Source organism: Theropithecus gelada, chromosome 2, assembly GCF_003255815.1.
Source record: "Theropithecus gelada isolate Dixy chromosome 2, Tgel_1.0, whole genome shotgun sequence".
In the NCBI taxonomy this organism is placed as follows: Eukaryota; Metazoa; Chordata; class Mammalia; order Primates; family Cercopithecidae; genus Theropithecus; species Theropithecus gelada.
In genome coordinates this window covers 125,423,874-125,449,628 of record NC_037669.1, presented here as the reverse complement: position 1 = coordinate 125,449,628, position 25,755 = coordinate 125,423,874, and the positions used below count along the sequence as shown (strand labels likewise).

Genomic DNA, 25,755 nt, shown 5'->3' with positions numbered 1-25,755 from the left:
TAGTAATTTTTCATAAGTGTTAGTTTTCTTTGACTTCCACAATGATTTCATTTTAATAAATACAAGTAGTATCCCTCATATTATGATATCTGAGTTAATCGTATACTAAGTATATAAGATTATTGTAAGTAGTAAATTTAGTAATAAATAATTTGCACATGAAATCTGAGATTGCAGTGTAGTGCTGTAAATAGAATTAGTTTAAGGTTTTACAAATAATGTTTTCTGGTTTATTTTATTCTCCTCTCATTCTCTATTTCAGGGTTCATTAACATGATTCAAAATTTTTATGACTGTCTTTTTTGAAATATTTATTCCCTAGATGTTACCATTTTTTTAAGAAGATAAAATGAAAGAAAAATCCAGAAACAATAAAATAAATGCAAATACATAGTTATAACTTTAGAGATTCAGGTTAAAGGAGAAGGCAAGCTTAGTTTAGTTATAATGTCAATAGTTTAGTTTTTGCTCTTTTTTATGATGTTAATCCTTACTTTCCTCAGCTCACTAATCCTTACTGGAAACCTGAAACGTGCATGCTGAGCCCTGCCTAGCCAAGAGCCTATCTTCAGGAATTCAGCTAAATCTTAGAAATGCAGCTTGTCCCTTGAGTCCCCATTCTCCAGTTCTTGCTGGCCTGATTTCTGTTCTGCCTACCAATCCCTGGGCCCTTTGCTGAACTTCTCTAAACTTCTCTCTGACATATTTTTCAGCTTTTGTCAAAATTTTTTTCCTTCGGGCTACTTCCTGTTCTCTGTAGTCCATAAGCTTGCAGTTAGGTTTACCTCATTTAGTGAAAACAAAGCAAAACACCCAGTTCAATGTGAATTCCAACCAAAATACAAATAATGTTTAGTGTAATTATGCCCCATCAGATTTACGGGGCATATTTATACTAATATATATTATAATTAGTATTATAGTTATACTAATTTTTAATTTATACTAATGTTTAATTATAAATATTATATTTATAATATATATCAGTATATTTATAATACATATTAGTATTAGTATTATATTCATATCAATATATGCTAGTATTGGTATCATGCTTACATATTTAAAATAATATATATTACATATGTATTCCTGGTTTAGCTTATTTTCATATTTAACTGAATGTTCTGTATTTTATCTGGCAATATTACTTAGAGTATGTATCTGGAATAATGTCAGGCATATTACATATAGTTTCTCAAATTTCCGGAACAGCCAAGGAGATAGGTATTAACACTTTGATTTTAGAAATTAAAAAAAAAAGGTCAAAGGAGATGGAATTTTTACTCTTTTCCTTTCCTAGTGGTATACAAAAATTCTAATAAAGAGGGAGCAAAGTTTAGGGAAGATGGATCTGGGTTCATCCATCACACCACAAAGTTCAATGTGGAGTTCTGTTTTTCACTAATAGCTGTGGAATTTTGAGCAGCTTCAGCTCTGTAAGCCTCAATATCCTTATTAACACCTGTTGAGGATGATGATACTTCTTTAGAGAATTGCTATAATCATGAAAGTGAAGTCCTGAGCAAATATTAGCAACTAATAAATTTAATTGATGTAATTGTTAATATTATAGATTTAAAATTATGACTCCAAAGGCTAACTGGTTGGTACTTTCTTAAGACTATCCTACCTACACAATAGGCTGAATTATTATTTTTCTTTACATATTACATGAGAAGTATATTCTTTAAGGACTCAATTATTTTTATCATAACATTCATTATATTTTAACAGATTAATTTTCTATTAGACATTACATAATACTTCTATGAATGTTCAAGGACACACAGATAGCAGCACGTACATGTTTTGTGGTCTCAGGGTCAATATTTTGTCACTACTTATACCAGCTTTCTTATGAGAAGTTATTTTCCCCCTGTTTCTTGTCATGCAATTAGAGTGTGACCTCTCAGTTCTGTTGTAAGGTTACTTGCCTTCTGCCTATGCCTTCTTAGAAATTTTTTGTTTCTGATTTGTCTTTCATCAAAAAAAAAAAAAAAAATCAATGAGTAATTCTCTTAAAATTTAGGGCACACTACAAGTTAATAGGTTTCAATATGACCTTTTCTATGGAATACATATCAAATAAATATTTGTCATACTTTTTTTGATGTTCAGAATATCTAGGATGTTGCCTATTTTTCTCTTTGCTACCTGTCTCTTGATTCCTTTTATTTGAGCTCCACATAGTCTTAATTACTGATGACCTAAGTTCTAACCATGTGGCTTGCATTATATTAATGAGGATAGTTTTCTATAAATAAAGCAAATAAAATTAAGTAGACAGACACGACGCTTACACAAAACCAGATTAATCACTATAATCACTATACCATTCCCATCAGTTCACAATCATGTTGCAATATTCCCCATGAAAAAGCAAAGTCAATCAAAAACACCTCTACCTTCTCTTGTCCAGACATCCCCTGAGTTGACTTCCTGATCCACTTTTGAGTGATGCTCTTTGAAAGAGTTGCCTCAAATTGCAATTACTGATTCCTCTCCTGTCATTCTCATTTGCATCTCTATTAAGGTTTTAGTTCCCACCATCCCATCAAAAAACCGTATCTTTGCTACCAATATGTCTACATTTCCAAACCCACAATCATACACGATTTCACATAATTTTCTTTGCATTAATTCTATATTTTATACGGATATTCCTTGGCTGAATAGTTTCTTTACTTAGTCTTGAGTGGATACCATGTTCTCCTAGTTGCCCTCCAACTCATTTGGCTACTCCATTCTCTCTCTACAGTTTCCTCTTCCTCCTCCCACCCTCTAACCTTGGGGTACTTAGACATGTGTTTTATCTAAAACTTCTGTAAGTGAAATAAACCTGTCTCATGGCTTTAAATACAATCTTCATACTTTTAGATACCAAATTTATAACTTTAGCCCCCTTTTCTCCCTTGAATTTCGGATGTCTTGGCACAATAAAAATTTAAATCTAAATTAAAGAATTTAATTTAAATATTTCTGGAAAAACAGGTCCCTTAAACTTGAAATGTCTGAAATAGCACTTTTGATTTCACTGTCCCAACCACATCCTCCAATAGTTGTCAATAGATCAGGAAATGGTACCTCTACTCTTCTGGTGGCTTAAGTCAAAAATTTTGCAGTATAGTATCCTTGTCTCAATTTATTCTCTTATATTCCACATCCAATATCTCAGCAAATATTGTCAGACCTTCCTTCAACGTATAACCTGATTCTGATCATTCTTTCCCACTTTTACCCAATTTAAGATATATCATTTTTTAATTGGATTGCTGTAATAACTTCCTAGTTCTTCTGTACACTTCATTCTTGTGTACTTACCAGTCAGAGATTTCTTTATAATGTTTGAGCCAAAATATACTACTTGAATTCCTGAATATTTCATAACTAAATGTCTCACTCAGGAAAGATTTCAGAAACTCATCTAAGCTTAAAATCATATATCTTGGCTCTTTGTACTTCTCTGACTTTACCTCTTATCACTTCCCCTTCACATACCTACTCCAGCCACACTATCTTTCTTGCTTTTCCTGCAACATCCCAAATACTTTAGTCTTAGAGGAGTCTTAGAGGTTGTTCTCTCTTCTGGGAAAATTTTTCCCCAGATACTCACATGATTTACTCTGTCCCTCTATTTTAGTACAACTTTGTCAGAAGCTTTTCATGACCGCCTTACAAATGATAACACATTCTATCCGCATCTTGTTCTATGCTTCTATGTTTTACATTTTTTTTTCAGAACTCTCACCATGATAAGACACAGTATGTATTTGTTTCTTGTCTTTTTCCTTCTTTAGATTGTAAGGCCCTTGAGGGTAAAAATTTTCTCTGTTCTCCATGCCTCACTGTTTTTTATTTGCTTTGTCATCTTTGCCTATTTATGTTGTGTTTACCGCTGCATCCCTATTACCTCAGTAATGCTTGATGCATGTGGGCTTTCAAATGTATTTGTTGACTAAATAAATGAAAGAATGAATAAACAAGTCTCCATAATATATGACCTAATCATACAAAAAATTTTAACATACAATTACAAAGTCTTCCATCAAAATTGTAGACTTTTATTTCAAGCAGCTTGAGAAAGCATATATGTATGTATATATGTGTGTGTGTATGTGTGTGTTTGTGTGTGTGTGCGCGCGCGTGTGTGTGTGTGTGTATATATATATATATATATATTTTTTTTTTTTTTTGAGGCGTAGTTTTGCTCTGTCAGCAGGCTGGAGTACAGAGGCATGATTTTGGCTCACTGCAAACTCCGCCTCCTGAGTTCAAGCGATTCTCCTGCTTCAGCATCCCAAGTAGCTGGGATTACAAGCGAATGCCACCACACACGGCTAATTTTTTGTAATTTTAGTAGAGATGGTGTTTCACCATGTTGGCCAAGTTAGTCTCCAACTCCTGAATTCAGGTGATCCACCCACCATGGCTTCCCAAAGTGCTGGGATTATAGATGTGATCCACCACACACATCCAGAGAAGGTATAATTATAAGGCTTCCAGAAACCTTATCGAATCACCCAAAGCAAGACTAGTATTATGGCTCCTAAGCATAACCTAAAATTTAACACTCATTACATCATTGGGTTATGATGTTTCTTTTTTATGATATATTAAAATATTTTTCCAATTAATATTTTGACTTGTCATAAAACAAATATTATTTTGATATCAATTCCTAGATGTTGATATGCCAAAAACTGTTCAATTTAATTTTTATAAGGTAAAAATTCACTTGTTTTTAAATAACAGAGATCTGTGGATTGGTTAATATTAACATTTCATGTACAATAAGTGTGTGGATCATCTCATCAAGTTAATAGTACCTATTATGGTAAGATAAAAGAATACTAAAAAATATTAACATATAGAAAATAAAGGTGGTGGGGTTCTGCTTTTTAGCACTCTGATCTTGAGTGTTATAGACAGAGAAAGAAAATTGCAGCAGGTATAATTTCTTAAAACTCATCAATCTGACCATAATTATTTTATACTGAAAAGTATTATTTAATAACGTGTGATTTTAAAAGCACTGCACCTTGGAAACAATCTCATGACTTTCATTCAAAAATGTCTATCTGAGGGAATGCTGAAGAATCAGAAGCATCTTGTTTTATTAAACTTTATACCAGTTTATAATTACAGCTACAGAAATATTGTTATGATCAAATGTATTTTTCACATTTTAAATAAATACATAATTATGAAATATGAAACAATGCATATAATATAAACTATAAAAAATAAATAGATTTTGAAATTAGAAATTATACAATGTCTTTTTGGATAAAGTTTACCTACTACACTGAGAATGGTAACTTCATAAGTAGGATGAGACATATTTCTGCCAACAATATATTCTTCTTATGTTTAACTACTGTTTTTTCTGATTTTAGGACTACTAAAGTATTATTTTAGGTACCATAATTTAAAATAACTTTTTAAAATCAAGACATGCAGCTGGAAAAATTAACCCACAAAAATGAAAAATTAAAAAATTAAAAGCAAATGTTAGTTGTGTGACCTAAACTTTCCAATCATCAGTTGCTTTATTTGTAAAATAGGGATATTGATGCATTTTACAAAGAGTGGTTGTAAAGAATACATGCAAAGTCTATCTGGAATATTTAGAACCTTGCTTGGATCTTAATGAAACATTTAGTAAGTGGAAACTATCAAAACGAAGAAAATCATGAAGCAGAGGAAGGGACATTAGTGAAGACAGCAACAATACCATCCTATTACCAATCTAGTTGTTGCTTACAGACTTATCCATAGGTATACCCAGATCTATTTGCATCTACAATAACATACATATACACGCATTACTCACTGGGCAAGTTTTCACAATAACCATGTGAGGTAAGTTTTATTAGAGAAACAGAGACATAGAGGGAACAATTAACGTGGCAACTACGTGGCAAACATGGCTTCAAAATCAAGCTATTTTCCTCTAATGCCATGCACTTTTGATGCATCATGTTATGTTGGAAATTCAGTTAAAAGTCAAGGCCTTTTCTTTGGAGGTGAAATAATAATAATAATAATAAATACTTAAGTAGTGTGTGTTTAGGTTTTTAACTTTTTTTTTTTTCCTTTTTTGAGATGGAGTTTTGCTCTTGTTGCCCAGGCTGGAGTGCAGTGGCACAATCTTGGCTCACTGCAACCTTGGCCTCCTGGGTTCAAGCGATTCTCCTGCCTTAGCTTCCCGAGTTGCTGGGATTACAGGCATGCACCACCACGCCCAGCTAATTTTTGTGTTTTTAGTAGAGATGGGGTTTCATCATATTAGCCAGGTGGATCTCGAACTCCTGATCTCGGATGATCCTCCCGTTTCGGCTTCCCAAAGTGCTGGAATTACAGGCATGAGCCACCACGCCCGGCCTAGGTTTTTAACTTCTAACTGGGACTATTTCAACATTTTTAGAATTAAAAGTAATTAAAATAAAGAGTATTACATGTCTTAAAAATGTTTTAAAAAAATCATTCCAATTATTTTCTAGGAAGTACATTCCTTCATAAATGCATTTACCAGTAAGTCACTCTACTTTTTATAGTGTTCATACAATAAGAAGAGTTTCAACCACAAAAAATAGTTTTGAATGAACACACTTATTTATTTTTAGGCTCTATCTGTTTTGCTGCTATCATTATTTTCTTTTATGCTGTTAACCTTGTCTTCTGTGTTTGTAGTTTTAAAAATATTTTAGGTGTGTTTCTGTCCTTATGTTTTTGCTAAATTCAATAAACAGAGAATCATTAGCCTGAGTCATATCTGATTGTGGAACAGAAAACTCCATACAGAAAAATATTTAAATTCACATTTTATTTACTATGTTTTGTTACTTTGTAATATTTAAGCTATTATTTCTGACAGGTCTTTTGAAGCATTATATCAATGTGTACATTCCTGAAATAATTACTTTGATTTCTAAAAAAATGATTTATTCATATCAGACTGAACTTAATATGTACAAGTGGACTGAATGTTATACTTTTTCCAACTAAAAATCATGTGCGGAAACACAGAAAACAAATCAGATTATTTCCAAGTAAATCGATCCTATAAATGAGATTTTCCATGTTTTAATGAGCCATTTTATACTAAGAGTGCTTTAGGGTTTTTTTTGTGCTGCACTGTGAGAGAGTATTCTGAAATATTTGATCAAACATATCTCAGCTTTATAGCTCTCTTTATAGATTTGCCCCTTTGGGGGACATCTGATTTCTCTATCTCATTCCACTGTCATTCATTGTAAAATATTGCTGCACTCTGAAATGGTTCTGAAAGTGGTCTTATGTACAGTTTAAATTGTCTCATAACACAATTCTTTCTTTTCAAATACATGACACTAATGGGTATCAGTTTTTTTTTAACCTACATTAATACTCTATCTGTTAAAATAAGGTAAGTTACAGGAATACTGCAGTTGGCATTTTTGCCTTATTCATTTCTGAGTAACTCCTAAATTAATTTCTAAGGAGAAAAAAAAGGATTTAAAGTGATAGAACATTGATGCTATTATGATAGCAATAAAATAAATTCAAGGGTATTAAGCGCTGATTCTTTTTCAAAGTCACGAAAATGTTCCATTGGGTTAATTATGATAATATACCACAAATAATTATAGAATCAGAGGGTAAAAATTTTTTTCTTCACTCTGGAAACCACATGAACTATTATCTGTCAGAAAATCTAATTATAAGTCTGATAATAATTGGGCTAGATGGACAGATGACAGTCTCACAAACTTAAACTTGCCTCTAAGTCTCATGACATCTAATTTTAGTCTGTTCTCTGCCCTTACCTCTATAACATTAACCAAGCAGGTATAAGCACACTAACATTTAAAATTACAAGTTTGCAACCAAATGCATTTTGTAAGCATACTTAATGACTGCTTTAAAGAATTCATGGTGAAGGCAGCCTGGAGAATGTATAATACAAGGAAATGAAAGTTAATAGCCTTGAGTCACAGTTAATCTTTGTTCTGTCACCTATTAGTTGCAATTCACTTTTCTTCTGTGGAACACACTTTTCTCACTTAAAAAATGTTAGATAGTCTCATCATTTCAGGATTTTTAAATTCTAATAATAGAATGCACATACCTCACACCTTATTGTTGTGATAGTACACTGTTCATGTTAAGAATATCTTTAACAGATATTATTTTGATATATTGAAGACAACTCTAAGAATTGTATTGTGGTGAAGTTCTATAATATTTATTATTTGAAAAATATAACAAAATGTAAATTCAATTATACTTTGCAAGTTAATTTCTTGGTGAAGGGATTTGCACAAATACTATATAATAAGTATAAATATATGCTAAATTCCTATGCAGACATTTAGAATGAAGTAGCATGATTTCTCCACCCATAATTTCTTTGACCTTTACCTTGTTTTTCTGTTGTCCTTTAAAAACATGGAATGGTTCCAATAAAAAAAAAAAAAAGAGAGAGAGAGCGCACCAAGAAAATATACCCATTTGGGAAATAAGTGATGTTAAAATACTATTATTTCAATCCATTTTTTATTGTGTCATATAAAAATATACAAATTAAACGTTAAATATTATTAAATTAAAACTACATTAAAAGCTTTAGAGAATAAATTATTGAGTGTATTTCAGATATTTTAATGACATTATGGACATCTATGTGGCCACCCTTCCTTCAGTGTGGGTGTGTGTATCTCAAATCAGAAACAAAATTGATTCCTTTAGGAATCTGTCAAATCTGCAATTTCTGATTATTACAATTAAAATTTAGTAAAAAGGTGAATATCTATTTTCAAACTGTCCCAATCATTTTAAAATATCTTGTGTATTAACAACATTTGGCTTAGCATGTAATTTAGTCTTACCCACTCCCCATTACAAACATCAAGAACTGTTCTCATTTACTTTTTTCCAGATCAGTTAACTTCAGTAGTGAAAAATTTATTAATACATTTTTGTTCTAGTTTAATAAATTGCTCATTCTGTGATAAATTTCCTTAAAGTGTAAGGGAATAAATAATAAATAAAATATTTTGATATGAGAATAGCAGCTGGTGTCCTATGATGTTACTTTCAAATTACTTTGTTAAGTAGCTTGTGATTTCATGATATCAAAACAGGACAAAATAAAAGTGACATGTCAGAACATTTATTCCTGGCAAAAAGCATTAGAAAATATTAATCATTTCAGAGAGGTTCTGAATAAATAAATGATAAATAAATAAGAGGCTCTGAATGAATGAATTAATGAATGAATAAGTATAGAAGCAAGTAAATTGCCTCAATATTGAAGTTTACCTGTATTTGTTTGAAAGCTTAATTGATTAATTAAGTAGTTTTGAGTCAGGAAATTAAACAATTGTACTTTTTTTGGCACAGAATCTAAGTTTAATCTTAGATGAGATTAGAGCATGAGAAATAAATAACTGATTTTTTTAAATAGACAAGAGGAATACAATTTTCTGTCAACGACAAGTTTTAATGGCAATGAGATAGTTATATTTATATTCCCATTTTACAGATTAGAAAAAATACCACGGAATTTTAAGTAGTTTGCCTACGTTTACATATACAAAGGATCTGTAGAAAGATTGACACTGGGCACATTACATTGGCTATCACGCATGATCTGGAAGGCTGTGTAACTGCACTGTGAATGGTTTTCTCTGAGATTTTACACTGAAGAAGCTCTGAATGAAGATAGTACCAAGGGAGGATATTGTAAAGAAAAGATTATCTGCAGGAGTAGAAAGAAGCTGGAGGGGTTTTGAAATAATGATAACCTCCATTTTATACTATCTTACTAATTACATTTGGCATATTTTCCTTCTTTAGTGCTCTAGTCTTTCTCATAACCCAAGTTTAATTTCACCAATTTTCTGTACCATTGGGATAGTATTGACAATATTTCATTAAGTTCTGGTAACTTAATTTTTTTCACTATCAAGTTATTTCTTGGATGGGTGATTGGTAGACGTATTATGTTGTACTGATATGTTTGCATATATTATAATGTAATAAACATAATGCACATATAGACCTGTGTGCTATTTAGGTAAAATTTTAAGTTCATTTCTACAGGTAGCATTAGAGGAAGAGCAAAAGCAAATAAAATATATATAGGTAGCAATTCCAGTTAGCAAAGGCCTAAATTATATTGTGACTTCTATTTTGTAAGAAATCTTAAAACACCGAAACTGAAGACACCAAATCTGAATATCCTTTAGTGTTAGCTCAAAATAACCTTTAATTTTATTAAGAAATCGAATTTGAAAACCTTCCATCTCTTTCATAATTCATAAAGTAACTGAAAAATGAGTTTTATATAATTGAATGAGATCTATAAAGGTTAAGATGCCCTTAAAATACCAATGGAGAGGAAAATGTTGGACTTTCACCTTCATCCATGATAAGGTGAGATTAGCCTTCTCATCATAAACAATTATAATACTGGACAAAACAAACAAGGCAATGAATTTCAGAAACCGGATAATGGGCAATGCAAACCTATGACAGTTAAGAGAAGGGGAATGCCAATTGATAATGGAATAACTGGAAAAATAATCCTTGAAAACTATAAACTATCAGTACTGAATCAAGAAGGAATAGATGTCTAGATAGCTGTATATCCTATGAAGTAGTATATTTATAATAAGATATTTTCCCATCAGGAAAACTCCAGATCTAAGTGGTTTCATTGATGAAATATGTTAAATATTTAAAGACTTAAATAATCCCAATGGTATGCAAACTAAAAAATCTTGAGGCAGAAGGAAGATTACTACATTTTTTTTTTTCTCAGAGATGAGATCTGTTCTGTCATCCAGGCTTCAGTGCAGTGCCATGATCATAGCCCACTACAGCCATGAATTCCTGGGCCCAAGTGATCCTCTTGCCTCAGCCTCCCAACATTTTTTTTTTTTTTTTTTTTTTTTAAATGTAGAGATGAACTCTCTCACTTTGTTGCTCAGGCTAGTCTCAAACTTCAGACTTCAAGCAATCCTCCTGCCTTGGCTTCCCAAAGTGGCAGGATTATAGGCATGAGTCACCATGTTCAGCCTAAGATTATTCTTACATGAAAGCTTTACAAATAAATTAAAATAAATAAAATTATATACTGATATTCCTCATGAATAAGAGGAAAACATCAATAAATTGTATTATTATTAGAAAGCAATATAAAAATGACACGGTATTATGACAAAGTTGTTTTTATTCCAGGAATTCAAGACTGTTTTAATATAATTCACCACACTAACAAAATTAATGAGAAAACAAAGCAACAAAAACACGATGGTCCTTTCAATAGAAGCAGAAAGAGCATTTGTCACAATTTAATATCTATTTATAATAAGGACTCTCAAGAAATAGGAACAGAGGAGAATTTCCTAAATTTAATATAGGGCAAAACTATAGTTAATACAGACAATACTAAAAAGATGAACTCATTCCCTCTAAGATTTGAAACTATATGCTTTCACATCTATTATTTAATATTGTGCTAACAATCCTAGAGAATGCAATGACAAAATCATCAACAAGAAAACAACAGATATAAATATTGAAAAGGAAGAAGCCGACTGTCCACAACCATTCACAGAAAATAGCTTATTTAACCCCCAAATTAAAAATATTAATAAATCTACTAAACTTTATACGTGAAATTAGCAAGGTAGCATGACATAGAAAATCAAGTGTATAGTGAGATACTAGCAAAATCTAAGTTTTAGAATACATAAAACTCTTAGGGATAAATTTAGTTAAATATATTCAAGGACTGTACATATAAAACTTTTAAATATTTATAGAAACTAAAAACATAACAAAATAAAAGGAAAGGTAAACCATATTCATGGATTTAAAAAGCAGTAATGTTAATATAAACATTCTCTTTATATTAATCAATAATTTCAACACCTCATCAGCTTTTGTGAAAACTGAGAAACTGATTCTAATCTTTATTTGGAAATGCAAAACTAAAATAGACATAAGTGGTTTTTTTTTTCAAATCAAAAGTTTTGTTTGTGAAAACAAAATGTACTCCTTTAAACTCTCCAATTAAAAAAATACTGTGTAGACATACTATATAAGACACTCCAGTACTGGCATAAAAATAGACATTAGACCATTTAGTGTGACAGAATAAAATGTACTCATCCATATCCACACATATATGGTCAGTTCATTTTCAAGAAAGTAGCCTAGGTAATTTAGTAAGTAAAGAAGTGTCTTTTCTAATGAATAGTGATGTAATATCTGAATATTTATATGGGAAATAATGAACCTCAACCCCTACATTAAAAGTTCACAGGTATGAATTTAAATATATTATGAATCAAAAGTAAAAATCTAAAACCATAAAGCAAAAAAAAAAAAAAACAGAAAAAAAACAGTCTTTACAAATGTTGGTGTAGGGAAATACTTATTTGATAAGATGGAAATAAATTAATAAGCTGAGATTCACTGAAATTCAACGTCAAAAATCAAAGTAAGATAAAAATTGGGGGAAAATACTGAAAGTACATAGGATATGTATCTTAAATATATAAGAATTCTTACAAGTCAATGAGAGATAAACCCAGTAAAAAATTGCAAAAGATTTAAACATTTCAAAATAGAAAAAATACCAGTGACCAGTTAGCATAAGAAAAGATGTTCCACATCTATATCCATCAGAGAGAAACAAAGTAAAAGCACAAAGAGATGTCATTATAAAGCCAGAAGAACAGCTAAAATTGAAGATTGATTAGTTGCGAGTGATGCTGAAGATGTGAAACAAGTGGGGCTCTGGTACGTCATTGCTTTTGGCAGTATAAAGTTCTCAACTAAGGAAAATGGTTGAACAATTTCTTTAAAAAAATAAGCATGTGCTTATATATGTTCCTGCAATTCCTCTCACTTTTACTCAAAATAAGAGAAAAAAAAATCTTCTACAGATTTTGTACAAGACAAAAGTCTTCCAGAAAAATATTCATAGAACGCTAGTCATAATACCCCCAAAAAGAAACAACGCATGGGTGAATGGATAAACAAGCAGTTGTACAATCATCCACAGGAAATAGTACTTAGCAGTGAATAACAAATAAACTCCTTACACATACAACACAGATGAATTGCGGCTCTGTTATGCTGAGCAAAAGAAGCCAGACACAAGATTATATAAGCTATGATATCATGAATATAAAATTCCAGAAAAGGTAAAACTAATCTATAATAAAAATAGAATCAGTGATTGACTGGACATGGGGAGTAAGAGGACTGTTTGCAAAGAGGTGGGGGGACTTTATTCTGAGGCAATGGAATTATGCTTTATCTTTATGGAGTAGTACATATTGGCAAAACTTACTGATCTGTATGTTTATTATGTATATTTTTTATAGTATGTACATTATATTTCAATGAAGATTATAAATAATACACATAGATTTACTAATTAAGAAGAATTTATCAAAACATTTCATGAATCATGAACTTGAAAACTCATTTTCCTAAATGATAATCATAGCTCCAATTCTACTTTTACTTTCTTAATAAGACATTTTGAAGTTCTGAGGAAGTAGAGACTAGCAGAGTTTCTCAATCTTGGCATTATTTACATTTTGGAAAGAATAATTATATCACTGTGGAGTGCTGCCCTGTGCATTACAGGGTGTTTAGCAGCATGCTGGGCCTTCATCTGTTCCCCCAATAGTGACACTCAAAAAGGACTCCAGACATTGTTAAATGTTCCTGGGGGGTACAAAGAAAGGGTCCTAGGAGCAAAGTCTTTGACCTTGGAAATTACAGATTTGGGACATCAAGTCTGTAGTCAGAAAGATGTGGATAGATTTCCAGACTTAACAGTTGTCAACTTTGTTTTCACTGCAGTTCACTTAATTATTCAAAGCTTCTATATTAATTCACACGTATACTTTGAAAATAGATAATGAACATCAGGATATTAACATTATGCTTGACATCAAATCAACCCTTAACACGAATATATAGTGTTATTATCTCCGTTCAACTGTGCAAATATCGTCTGTGAATAAAATTACTAAAATAACATCTTGTTATTGCTACACTACTTTACAGTTTAACTTTTTATAGCTTATGAGCTCCATTACATATATTTATTATTATTAAAATGTTAATTTTTATTTATTTCCCATTATAAGGCTAATATTAAATAATCTTATTAAATAATTAATAAATAATTAAATAAATAATTATTAAATAATTAATCCTATTGTCAAAGATTTTCTTTTTTGGTCTGTTATATGGGTGCCAAAAACAAGGCATTTAACACATCTGATTCTTTGTGTTCTCCATTGTGAAACAAGAAAATGTAAATTCTTTAATTATTGCAACATGCAAAAGAAATGAAGTCTTTTGAAAAATTTAGGTTTCAATAATTAAAAAAATTATCCTTAAATCCTTAAATTATTTACAGTCCCTAGAATTTAAAGAAAGAAATAAAAACATATATAAATGATGTAATATGGATAAAGCCTCGAGGGAGAGAGCAGAATGAGATATAAGTAATTCTAATATAGCTCTAAAAATAAGCTGATGCTTCATTCCTTGAGCAGAAATTTATGCTGATGTTGACAAAGAATAAAATATTTTACAGCCACAGGTAATATAATAGCCCACGTATCTTGAAAAGGCAATATAATATTTTTTACTCATACTACCTTTTACCAGCTCTCATTCAATCATTAGCCAAATATTTGTTAAGTATGATAGATACCCATCATAGTAATTCAATGAATATCAAATCAAAACCACAGATTCTGTTTCAAGAGGGTAGTTTAGTATAGTTGAGGAGGAACAGCTTACAATGAAAGAGGAAATAGACCAGTTACAGTCAACTTCTGTGAGAGTGAACAATAGGTCTGAAGCAACTGCACCTCTAGTAATTAAAGAAATGCTGCATGAGATGTGTAGTAGATTAAGACTTCAAAAATGTAGCACTTTGTCATTAAAGAGGAAAGAGGTGTTTTAAACAGGGCATATTGCTAGAAGAAAGTTCTAAGGTGCAGTTAAGCTGAGAATCTTTGGTATTAGTGAGATAACTGGCTCACCCAGAACCTGGTGTTACTGAGTAATGTGAGTTGCAGCAAGATTATAGAGGCCTTTCAATGCTGGGTGGAAGAATTATAACTTTTTCCACAGTGAATAAGTATTAAACAATTTGAAAAGAATTGTACAATTGATATTGTAGAAATATACATACAGTGACATGAAGTACAAAGAATTCCAAATGGAGAGTGGAAAAGAACACCAGAGAGCAGTAATGTAACTATCAGCGTTTTGCTTAGTTATAAAAGATAGTGTGAAAGACTGAATTACTGTATCAATCAATTTATGATTTATGTAAACACTTCTTGTATAAATAAATGTCTAAATTTCTATTTTTTAAAAATTATTCACATTGGTACAATTTACTCCCATGCATAAAATGTGGTTTTGGTTTACAAATGTAGTGGAAGGAAAAAAAATACTTTCTATAGATACATGCATGCACTTAAAAAATATATTCTAAATGGTTATTTTCTTCTGACTCTTGAGGACATAATATCACAGTATTTATAATATGTGGGGGAAATATGTTATTTGTAATGTCTCTGATTATCTAATATCAGCCATAAGACTGCTCAGGTGGAGAACAGCTTAGCTAAACCATCATGGCCCCAGTGAAACACAGGCTGCCTCAAATCTGAACAGGTCTATCAGGAAAAAAATAAAAACCAAACAATACAATGGTAAATGTTGTGTATTTTGGGTAATCTGAGGGCCAATTGCATCACCACCATGTTCCTTCAATTTCCTAAGCAGAGATGTATTACTTCATGTATCAGGTATCATGGGACCAAGCTGAAGAACTTGGAAAGAAATAGTCCTACTCTGACCTCAATCTGTGAACTTTGTAAAATACCATTCAGGACATAGGCATGGGCAAAGACTTCATGTCTAAAACACCAAAAGCAACGGCAGCAAAAGCCAAAATTGACAAATGGGATCTCATTAAACTAAAGAGCTTCTGCACAGCAAAAGAAACTACCATCAGAGTGAACAGGCAACCTACAGAATGGGAGAAAATTTTTGCAATCTACTCATCTGACAAAGGGCTAATATCCAGAACCTACAAAGAACTCAAACAAATTTACAAGAAAAAAACAAACAGCCCCATCAAAAAGTGGGCAAAGGATATGAACAGACACTTCTCAAAAGAAGACATTCATACAGCCAACAGACACATGAAAAAATGCTCATCATCACTGGCCGTCAGAGAAATGCAAATCAAAACCACAATGAGATACCATCTCACACCAGTTAGAATGACGATCATTAAAAAGTCAGGAAACAACAGGTGCTGGAGAGGATGTGGAGAAATAGGAACACTTTTACACTGTTGGTGGGATTGTAAACTAGTTCAACCATTATGGAAAACAGTATGGCGATTCCTCAAGGATCTAGAACTAGATGTACCATATGACCCAGCCATCCCATTACTGGGTATATACCCAAAGGATTATAAATCATGCTGCTATAAAGACACATGCACACGTATGTTCACTGCGGCACTACTCACAATAGCAAAGACTTGGAATCAACCCAAATGTCCATCAGTGACAGACTGGATTAAGAAAATGTGGCATATATACACCATGGAATACTATGCAGCCATAAAAAAGGATGAGTTTGTGTCCTTTGTAGGGACATGGATGCAGCTGGAAACCATCATTCTCAGCAAACTATCACAAGAACAGAAAACCAAACACCGCATGTTCTCACTCATAGGTGGGAACTGAACAATGAGATCACTTGGACTCGGGAAGGGGAACATCACACACTGGGGCCTATCATGGGGAGGGGGGAGGGGGGAGGGGGGAGGGATTGCATTGGGAGTTATACCTGATGTAAATGACGAGTTGATGGGTGCTGACGAGTTGATGGGTGCAGCACAGCAACATGGCACAAGTATACATATGTAACAAACCTGCACATTATGCACATGTACCCTAGAACTTAAAGTATAATAATAATAATAATAATAATAATAATAAGTATTCTCACATTGATTTTAGTTCTCCAACTAAGCATCTTTTTCTATACAAACTTTGGCTAACATTGTTGAAATGCTTTGAAATATTCTGGAGATAAAATCGGAAGATTTTTTAAATAAAATTTCTATGATGATGATTTCTTTTAAACACTCTGACACAGGGAGTTGAAATGCACTTCATAAGAAAAAATAAAACCAGCTTTGGTACAAATAGAATAAATAATTAAAACATTTCTGTGTCTTTATAATAAAGTTTTCCCCAGAGACCAAGCAAAACTAAGCAAAACAGATCAAACCAAGTCAGAGAACAACGACAAAAATCAGCACTTACCCATATTTTGCAAAATTTGCCCACCGTTTCACTATGGATCTACTCAAAATTTCCTCAGCTTTTGTGTAATTAACTCTTCTTTCCAGAGGTAAACCAAAGACAAATTCAATTTCATAGCCATGCATCACTCCCATCCATTCTGGCCACGGAAGTTTGGAGGATCGGTGTTCAAAATAGTAGAAAAAGGCATTATTTCCCCATTCTGAGAACTTCTTGGTGAACTCCAAGGCAGGGCATATGATATTATAATCCCCAACAACATCATCCAACGCCTCACGGTAGTTTTCAGGTCTCTGATCATCTACCCAGTCTGTGTAATGAAAAAGGATGGATTCCTTTCCAAACTCACTCACGCCTGGAAAAAATATTTTTAAACCTTCCTGAAATTCGTTTCTAGTTATGATACTATCGTTATCTTTGCTGAAGCCAGGAGCACCATAGACTAAAAAAGCTGTCCCTTCATCTTTATTAACACCCACCAAGATCTGGGTTTTTTTAAATTGTCCAAGTTCAAGTAATATGTCTGGCATGTCAGTGAGAAAATCACCATCCATGGTTGGACCGAAGTTTACTGACAAGAGAGTCCCATAGGGGACAACAAATGCTTCATTCAGAAGAATTTCATGGGGATCTTTATTTCTAAGGCACTTGACTATTTCAGTCTCATTATCTCTAGAGCAACCAGTCAATTTAGCCAAGGTCAATGTTCTGTTCCTAGCTTCATAAAGAGATGTTACTGCCCAAGGAGCATTAGAGGATCCACTTTGTAGAATGGCTCTGGTGAACAATGAATGGCTTCCAGGAGAAAGCAAATGCAGGCTAACTGAAGCTGCTCCTGCACTTTCTCCAAAGAGAGTTACACTTTTAGGATTTCCACCAAAGGCTGCTATATTTTTTTGAACCCACTGAAGAGCCAACTGTTGATCAAATAAACCCATGTTCCCTGGAGCCTCAGGATTTCCTGGCAAAGCTAAGAATCCAAGGGCACCCACCCTATAGTTCATTGACACTACAATAACTCTTTCAACTCGAGCCAGAAACTTGCCATCATACACATGTAAAGATGATGTTCCAGTCTGAAAACCACCACCATAAATCCATATCATTACAGTAGCATTTTTTGGTTTAGGTGCCGGAATCCATACATTTAGATATAAACAGTCTTCACTGAGGTCAGTGTTTGGGTTCCACATCTCTGATCCGTGGAAGCCTGGAAAACTTTGATCTATGTTTTGATAGCAAGAATTTGCGTATTTTGTGGCATTCCAAATATCAGACCACTTGGTCAGAGACTGTGGCTTTTTGAATCGAAGTCTACCAAGAGGTGGCTGTGCATAGGGAATTCCAAGAAAGGCTGTTACCGTGCCACCAAGAACTGTTAAGTTCATCCCTCTGACTTTTCCATTCTTTGTTGCAATTACGATGTCATCTTCAGTATGTGACTTTCCAATAAGCATGCAGAGCAAAAGAAACCAAAAGAGAAATCTGATGCATATGATTGTGACTTTGCTATGCATATTGATTTCTGAAAGAGAGGTAAGTATAATGTTTTATAAGCCTTCTGCATATAGCATATTATACTTTACTGATGATAATTATCTAAAATATAGTAGTTAGTAATTCTACAAATTATGAAAACAAGAGATATTTTAGTTTTCAATTTAGAAAAAAATAGTGGAATGGAAAATAAAAAATATTCATTTTGGGGATATTTATTGCTAAAGCTTTGTAAGGAAGAGCTAGTAGAATGTTTGTCCTAGTCAAATTTAATATTACTTCTGACTATATGTACAGTTCCACCAAAAAAGCAGTAAACAGTAGTCTACCTACATCAGATATAATTTCTACCTTGGTAAGAGGAGAAAATACAAGTTCATATATTCTCTGAAATATCATGACTGGCTGGTTCTTGGCAGCACTGTTAAGTAGGTTAAGAATTTTTAAGGATCAATAGATTGTCATTATTGTCCTTTTCTGTTTTCTTTGTCTTTTCGGTGGTCCCTTTTGCCAAGTGATATCTTCCTCTGTACGATATCTTCCTCTAGTATATAAACTGAAGATAATGTAAACAAATTATTCATAGAATATTAAGTAATGAATATATGGTAGTCACCATTATTCTACAAACTGTGAAAGCTAACAAACATGCCACCACTGGTAAGGGCTATGGAAAAATAAAAAGTGAAGGCTGAGGATATATTTCAGGTAATTTCTCTAAAATTTAATAAACATGAGGGACTCTCTATAACATTTATAATGTCAACAGAGAGAAGCAGGGGCTAGTACTGTAATGTCTGGGAGAAGACTGTGGCTTAAGAGGAATTTTATACTCAGTATTACTCAACATGTATTAAGATTTGTTATAGCAATTTGTTAACAGATTAAAGTATATGCAACTAGTGAAGCTAAATGTGTTAGCACAGTCAGAATTACTTGCATTTTTATAGTGAAAAAAATGACTGAAATTAGAGGATCGAAGCTTAGAAACTATTGGGCCACATGGCAGAAGCAAAAATAATCTTTGTGACCTACAAAATCATAAATATTTGACATTTATGAAATATTAAACAATATTTAATGGATGACACAGACTATTGGGGAGATCAACATTTTATCAGAAATTCATAATGCAGACATGAGTTTCTTTTCAATAAGAAAGAAATTAAAAATCAGATTTGGGAACTGTGACAAAAAGGGACAGCAAAATGTAATGCAAATATCATTTAAAAGAACTAATGCCTCTTTTTTTTTTTTTTTTTTTTTTTGAGATGGAGTCTCACTCTGTCGCCAAGCTAGAATGCAGTGATACGATCTCAGCTCACTGCAACCTCCACCTCCTGGGCTCAAGCGATTCTTATGCTTCAGTCTCCCAAGTAGCTGGGATTACAGATGTGTGCCACCACTCCCAGCTAATTTTTGTATTTTAGTAGAGATGGGGTTTCACCATGTTGGCCAGGCTGGTCTCGAACTCCTGACCTCAAGTGATCTGCCTGCCTCAGCCTCCCAAAGAGCTGGGATTACAGGATGAGCCACCACGCCTGGTCATAAAAGAACTAAAGTGTTTATGTAATTGAAAGAAACCCGACTAAAATAGTCAATTGCAAATACTGATTCTCATTCACATAATAATAACGAAGATCCATTAATGTACAAAGTCTTCCCTTTATTTTTTCTCAAGTTGCAATCCAACCTACACAACCAATGAACAAATCCTACAAACACTAAGCATTTGTATTAGTTTTTTTCTTTATTTAATTTAGATTTCTCAAAACAAAGAGAATAAATAACCATTCTAATGTCTATGTCCCAGACCTAGGATATCATATTTCAAATCAGCCTAATTCACCAATGGTCATAGGACATCTGGTGACCTACAAGTATTTTTCATCCCAATAAATATCTGAATTGATTAATTCATGATCTGGAGCATTTGGTTCAGGGCTTGATACTTAATGGATATATCTATATCTATATCTATATCTAATTCTAACAATATCCATATGCATATGCATATATATTTACATATAAAATGACTGCTATAATAATAAGGTTAAAAAAAATCAAGCTACAAGATTATTATGTTTTCAGTTCTGTTTGGTAGAATTAGATGTGTGCTAAGATCAATAAAACATAATTAAAATATATTTTTAACAGCATTTCTACATTCATGATATTTAGGTACTATTATATAATAATAAATGCAATTTGTTGTACAGTCAAATGCCACTTAATGAGAGGGATACATTCTCAGAAATGCATTGTTAGGCTATTTTATCATTGTGCACATATTATAAGTGTACTCACGTAAACTTAGATGCTATAGCCTACCACACTTTTAGGCTATATGGTATAGGCTGTTGCATCTAGGCTACAAATCTGTACAACATGTTCCTATACTGAATACTGTAGGCAATTGTTAGAAAATGGTAACTGTATGTGTATGTATGCACAGAAAAGGTACAGTGAAAATACTATATTATAATTGCATAAGACCACCATTATTGATTGAAACATCATTGTGTATTGCATGACTGTATCATAAATCATAGTAAATAAATAAAATATAACAATGACTTAAAGTTTCCTATTACCTGACACTAATAACATTTCAGACATAATCAAAGTTTTAGAGGCACTACTGCTTCAGTTCTTTTTTCTTTCTGATAACCACTAATCCCTTTCTCATAAATAAACGCAGGAGAGCACCAGGAGAAAAACAAAGTGCTAGTATGATTTTTTATTTTCTTTTTTGAAAACGTCCTCTAGGAAGAAAAAGTGAATAAGGTGCAAAGTTGATTGGACTGTTCGTTCTAAGCTGCAATTTAATAAATTAATTGCAGCATCCCTGGTTGTATCCATTCTCCCTCTTGCCTAGTTCAGTCAATGTTCTTCTAAGTCTAATGCAAAAATCATCTGTTTTTTTTCTTGATTTTAGTTGAATATTAGTTTGTCTTTAGAAAACTCCGAATTGTAATAAATTTTGGTCTCTGATAGTTTTCAAACTTGTTCTATAAACAGTTTAATAATCTTATTGCAAAGCAAGTACTATAGTTATTACAAAACTGTATTTGTGTTTTGTGTAATTATGAAATGTGGTTTCATTGTTTATGTTAAATAGTTGCTATAACATCTAAATGGTTGTAATATCTTCCCAAGTCACTTAATTTGATTTAATACAAAATTTGTTGTATGTTTGTATTTATATTTTGTGCTGAATAAATCTTGTTATATAACAATATGATATGAATTAAAATCTTTAATTTTTTGGTAACGATATCTGAGTCATCAACTTGCAAATAAAGTAATTAGTAACAATCCAAACAATCCTTGTAAGCATATATTCACTGCAAGAATGACAGTGTAATGCCAACTCATATGTATTGTTGCAGAGTGTTATATGACATTTAGTGTGTACTTTAATGTAAAAATATGCAGATGTTTATATACTTACTGTTAGTGTATTGTAAGCTAATATTTTTATATTTAATTGCAGTACTATTTTTAAATAAGCATCACTTTGCCCTTTTTATAATCTGGTATTCTCTATTCTAACATGCTGCTCTGTAGTTTTGACATTAAAAGATTTTACACATTTTAATATGTTTATCATGTAATTGAGCAATCAAAAGAGAAATAAATGAAAATAGAACAAAAATATTGAGTCTATATCTCAAAATTTTTATTAATGATTAATATATTCAATAAAACCTTATTTTTCTTTCAATAAATTCTGGTGCAATTGGATACTGTCTCATTAAATGATTCTGAGAGAACATAATATGTTTATCATAAAGAATGAGGCACATTTTCACAATTACAGCTGTATATCTGAACCTAGAACAATTTGCTTATCAAAATAGTATTTAATATTGGAAATAAAGACAGGAGTTTTTGTTTGGAATTGAGAAAATCACAGTTTTTGAAGAATTGAGTTTTTGAGGTAACTGAGTTTTGGAGGAACTGAGTTTTAGTTTGGAATTGAGAAAATTTACTGGCAATTTTTGAAAATGCTAAACTGTTAAAACAATAAATATTCAAATAAAAAGGTGACAAATCTTTTTTTTTTTTTTTTGCATTTTTAGTTGAATTTTGAAGGTACTATCACAATTGCCTAGCTGACATTAAGAAAAAATACGAAATGTTATACTATAAGATATGAGTACGATAAAATAATTTGTATAAAGAACTTTTATTTGGGATACTTGACTATCAAACAGATTTTCAAAATAGTGGGCCAGCCAAGAATTTTTAAAGGATGGTCAAGCAAATATTCATAATATTTTCCCTGCGTATATAGTAATTTCCCTATCTTTTAAAAAGTTACAATTAAATAAATATTTATTTCTACTTGGAAATAAACCCTCTTAAAATGTTAGAGAAAGAGCCATCTAGGTAATATTAATATGATCTAGAACGAGCACTATTAAATGTATTTGATGAAATTAGAACAACAATATCTTATATCAAACTTAAAAGCTTGTTTTGTTGCAGACTAAGTGAAGCGGGGAATTGAGGAAGTCTGTTTATAAATAGACTACATCACTGTCTTTCAGGGATTCTTCAGCTATGCTTTAGGCATGTATACATACAGAAGACACTACATTAGATATAAGAAACTTAAGATGTGTATCTGTCCTCAGTTAGGAAGAACATTCACAAACTTCATCGTGTGAATAATTTGAACATTTGTTAGAGATTTCTTGAGTCTTCTTTGAAAATTAAATCTTCTCTTAGGTTGCTATCCAATTACAATTCTCTTAACATCTGGGACCGTCTAATTTCGGTAAGAGTAAACAGATGCTGGCAAGAAACCATCGAAATGAACATAATATATAATATAAATATGTATTACACTTATCAAGAAATGAATCAAAGAAGGAACCAAATTTATAGATAACACGTGACTTTAGCTACTATTAGCTTATATTTTATAAAAATGAAATATGGAGTACATCCCAAACATATTTTTACAATTAAAAAAGTGGGACATTTCAAACAAATGATAACCAAAAAAATTAGGAGAATATAACAGAACTTTGATAATCCAATTAGAAATTTTATTTGGCATCCAAAAGGCTACTTTATTTCATATCCAGAAAAAATTCTGAAGATTTTTATTCAAATGTTAAAGCCACACCTTAAAAGCTCAGACTTATCCTTAAACAAAGTAACTATTTATATAAGTAAACTGTCATTGTATTTATTGTAACTATGAGTTTATATTAAGAAAGGTATTACACAGACTAGTGACAGGAACTCCTAATCGAGTTTATTATCATGAAATATATTCATAAAAACATAGAAGACATACTCATAAAAGTATATAAAAATAGAAGTCATAAACAATGAAATCACATTTCAGTTTACTTTTAAACATTCATACATTTTATATCCTTAATATTTGATTCCCTTGTTAAAGTGGAACTGATGTTATCAAAATAATAGTTTTACAAGATTATAGGATGAGCAGAAGGTATATTTGCTTACTATTTCTATAATAGCAAAATAATAGCAAATGTAAAACATTTTGCCGCAATTTAAACAAACATATAAAAAGTGAACAAAAAGGGCAAAGGGGACATGTTCATAATCATCGTAAATCAAATTAGAAAAGAGGTTTTTTTTTTTTTACATAAAATAAACTTCAATGTTTCATTTGTCAATTGTTATTGTTACAGTTTTAGGTGACAAAATGTTGACTGAGAAAAGTTCAGCAAAAAATGAGTTAACTATTAACTGTATCCCACTTAAAAAGAAAAAAAAAAAACAAAAAAAACAAAGTAAGACTAGTCGAAGATTACTTTTACAGAGAGATTCAATAAACAATGAATTTAAGGGTAAACCAGTATGGAATGTTTTTTCTTAGGAAACTCGCTTAGAATATATATCACTGTGATTCCACACGCGCTATGGTCCTTTATACAGAGTTGAATAAATTCATTATTTTCTCAGCAGTTAAATAAACAAAGTCTGCGTTCCCTGAATAATAGGAAGATTTCATGCATGTGCCTGCTGGCTCGCTTCCTCTGTCCCATTTGCAAGCTTCAGTAACTGTTCCCCACAGAGCACCAAAGGGACACAACAAACACGTGAAGAGATCACTCTTATCCCACAGAATGAGCTTTACAGTAACTTGAATCTCTATATGACGGTGTAAATTCAGAGCAACTTACCCGATTCTCTGCAACAAAGGTGGTAAACTTTTCAAGGAGTGAAAATCATGCAATACTTCAGAGAAATGCAGGATGCAGCTGCTGCTCCAGCCTGTAAATTGGACTGCACTGACATTCAGTGTTACTGAATGTAGCAATCAACTGTTACTGACAAAGCTCGCGAGAGTTGGCAGCAGCAACTTGATCTAGAGGCAGCCAGTCTTTACTTTCTGACATCTGTTCAGAGGCTAATGGTATGAATGCAATAGTGATTCATTTACAGTAGTATTACAGGATTCATGCTTTACAATTGCAGATACTCTTCTAAGAATGAAGAAAAAAAAACATAGAAGCTTCTTTAAAATAATCTGAAATGTAACAGAAAATGCATGTTTCTTTTAACACTATCTAAACTTTAAAAAAATTATTTTTTAGAATATACATATTTCCTATGCTTGTCTTAATATTTAAAGATGTATATATCATTCTAAAGAAGTGCTATTATCGAAATCCATTATAGCTTCAATCTGTGCTAGTTATGCAGCTAGAGAAGATAGTAAAAGAGAAAATAAGAAACAGAATTCTCCATATATAAGCTATGCAAATCAAAAACTTAGTCCTACTAACTGAATGAATGTCTCTGATATGTATCTCCTTTCAACCCCCACACTCCAACACTTATTTAAGTCATACAAATTTCAGCATTGGTAATT

General features: G+C 31.9%; 1 protein-coding gene across 2 annotated transcripts in view; it reads right to left on the bottom strand.

Annotated features, from left to right (window-relative positions):
- BCHE (butyrylcholinesterase) overlaps positions 1 to 25,222 on the bottom strand; it is a 69,270-nt gene extending 44,048 nt beyond the window's left edge. The window contains exons 1-3 of one of the 2 annotated variants that reach the window (XR_003118185.1): positions 25,064 to 25,222; positions 17,391 to 18,915; positions 14,741 to 14,824 (exon numbers count right to left, since the gene is read on the bottom strand). Coding sequence is in view for 1 of the 2 variants with exons in the window: in XM_025377063.1 (XP_025232848.1) it covers positions 17,391 to 18,907 (1,517 nt within the window). In the remaining variant the exon portion in view is untranslated. The remainder of the gene's footprint in view (positions 1 to 14,740; positions 14,825 to 17,390; positions 18,916 to 25,063) is intronic. The other variant, XM_025377063.1, reaches the window with a different exon arrangement.
- Between the last annotated feature and the right edge of the window lie 533 nt (positions 25,223 to 25,755).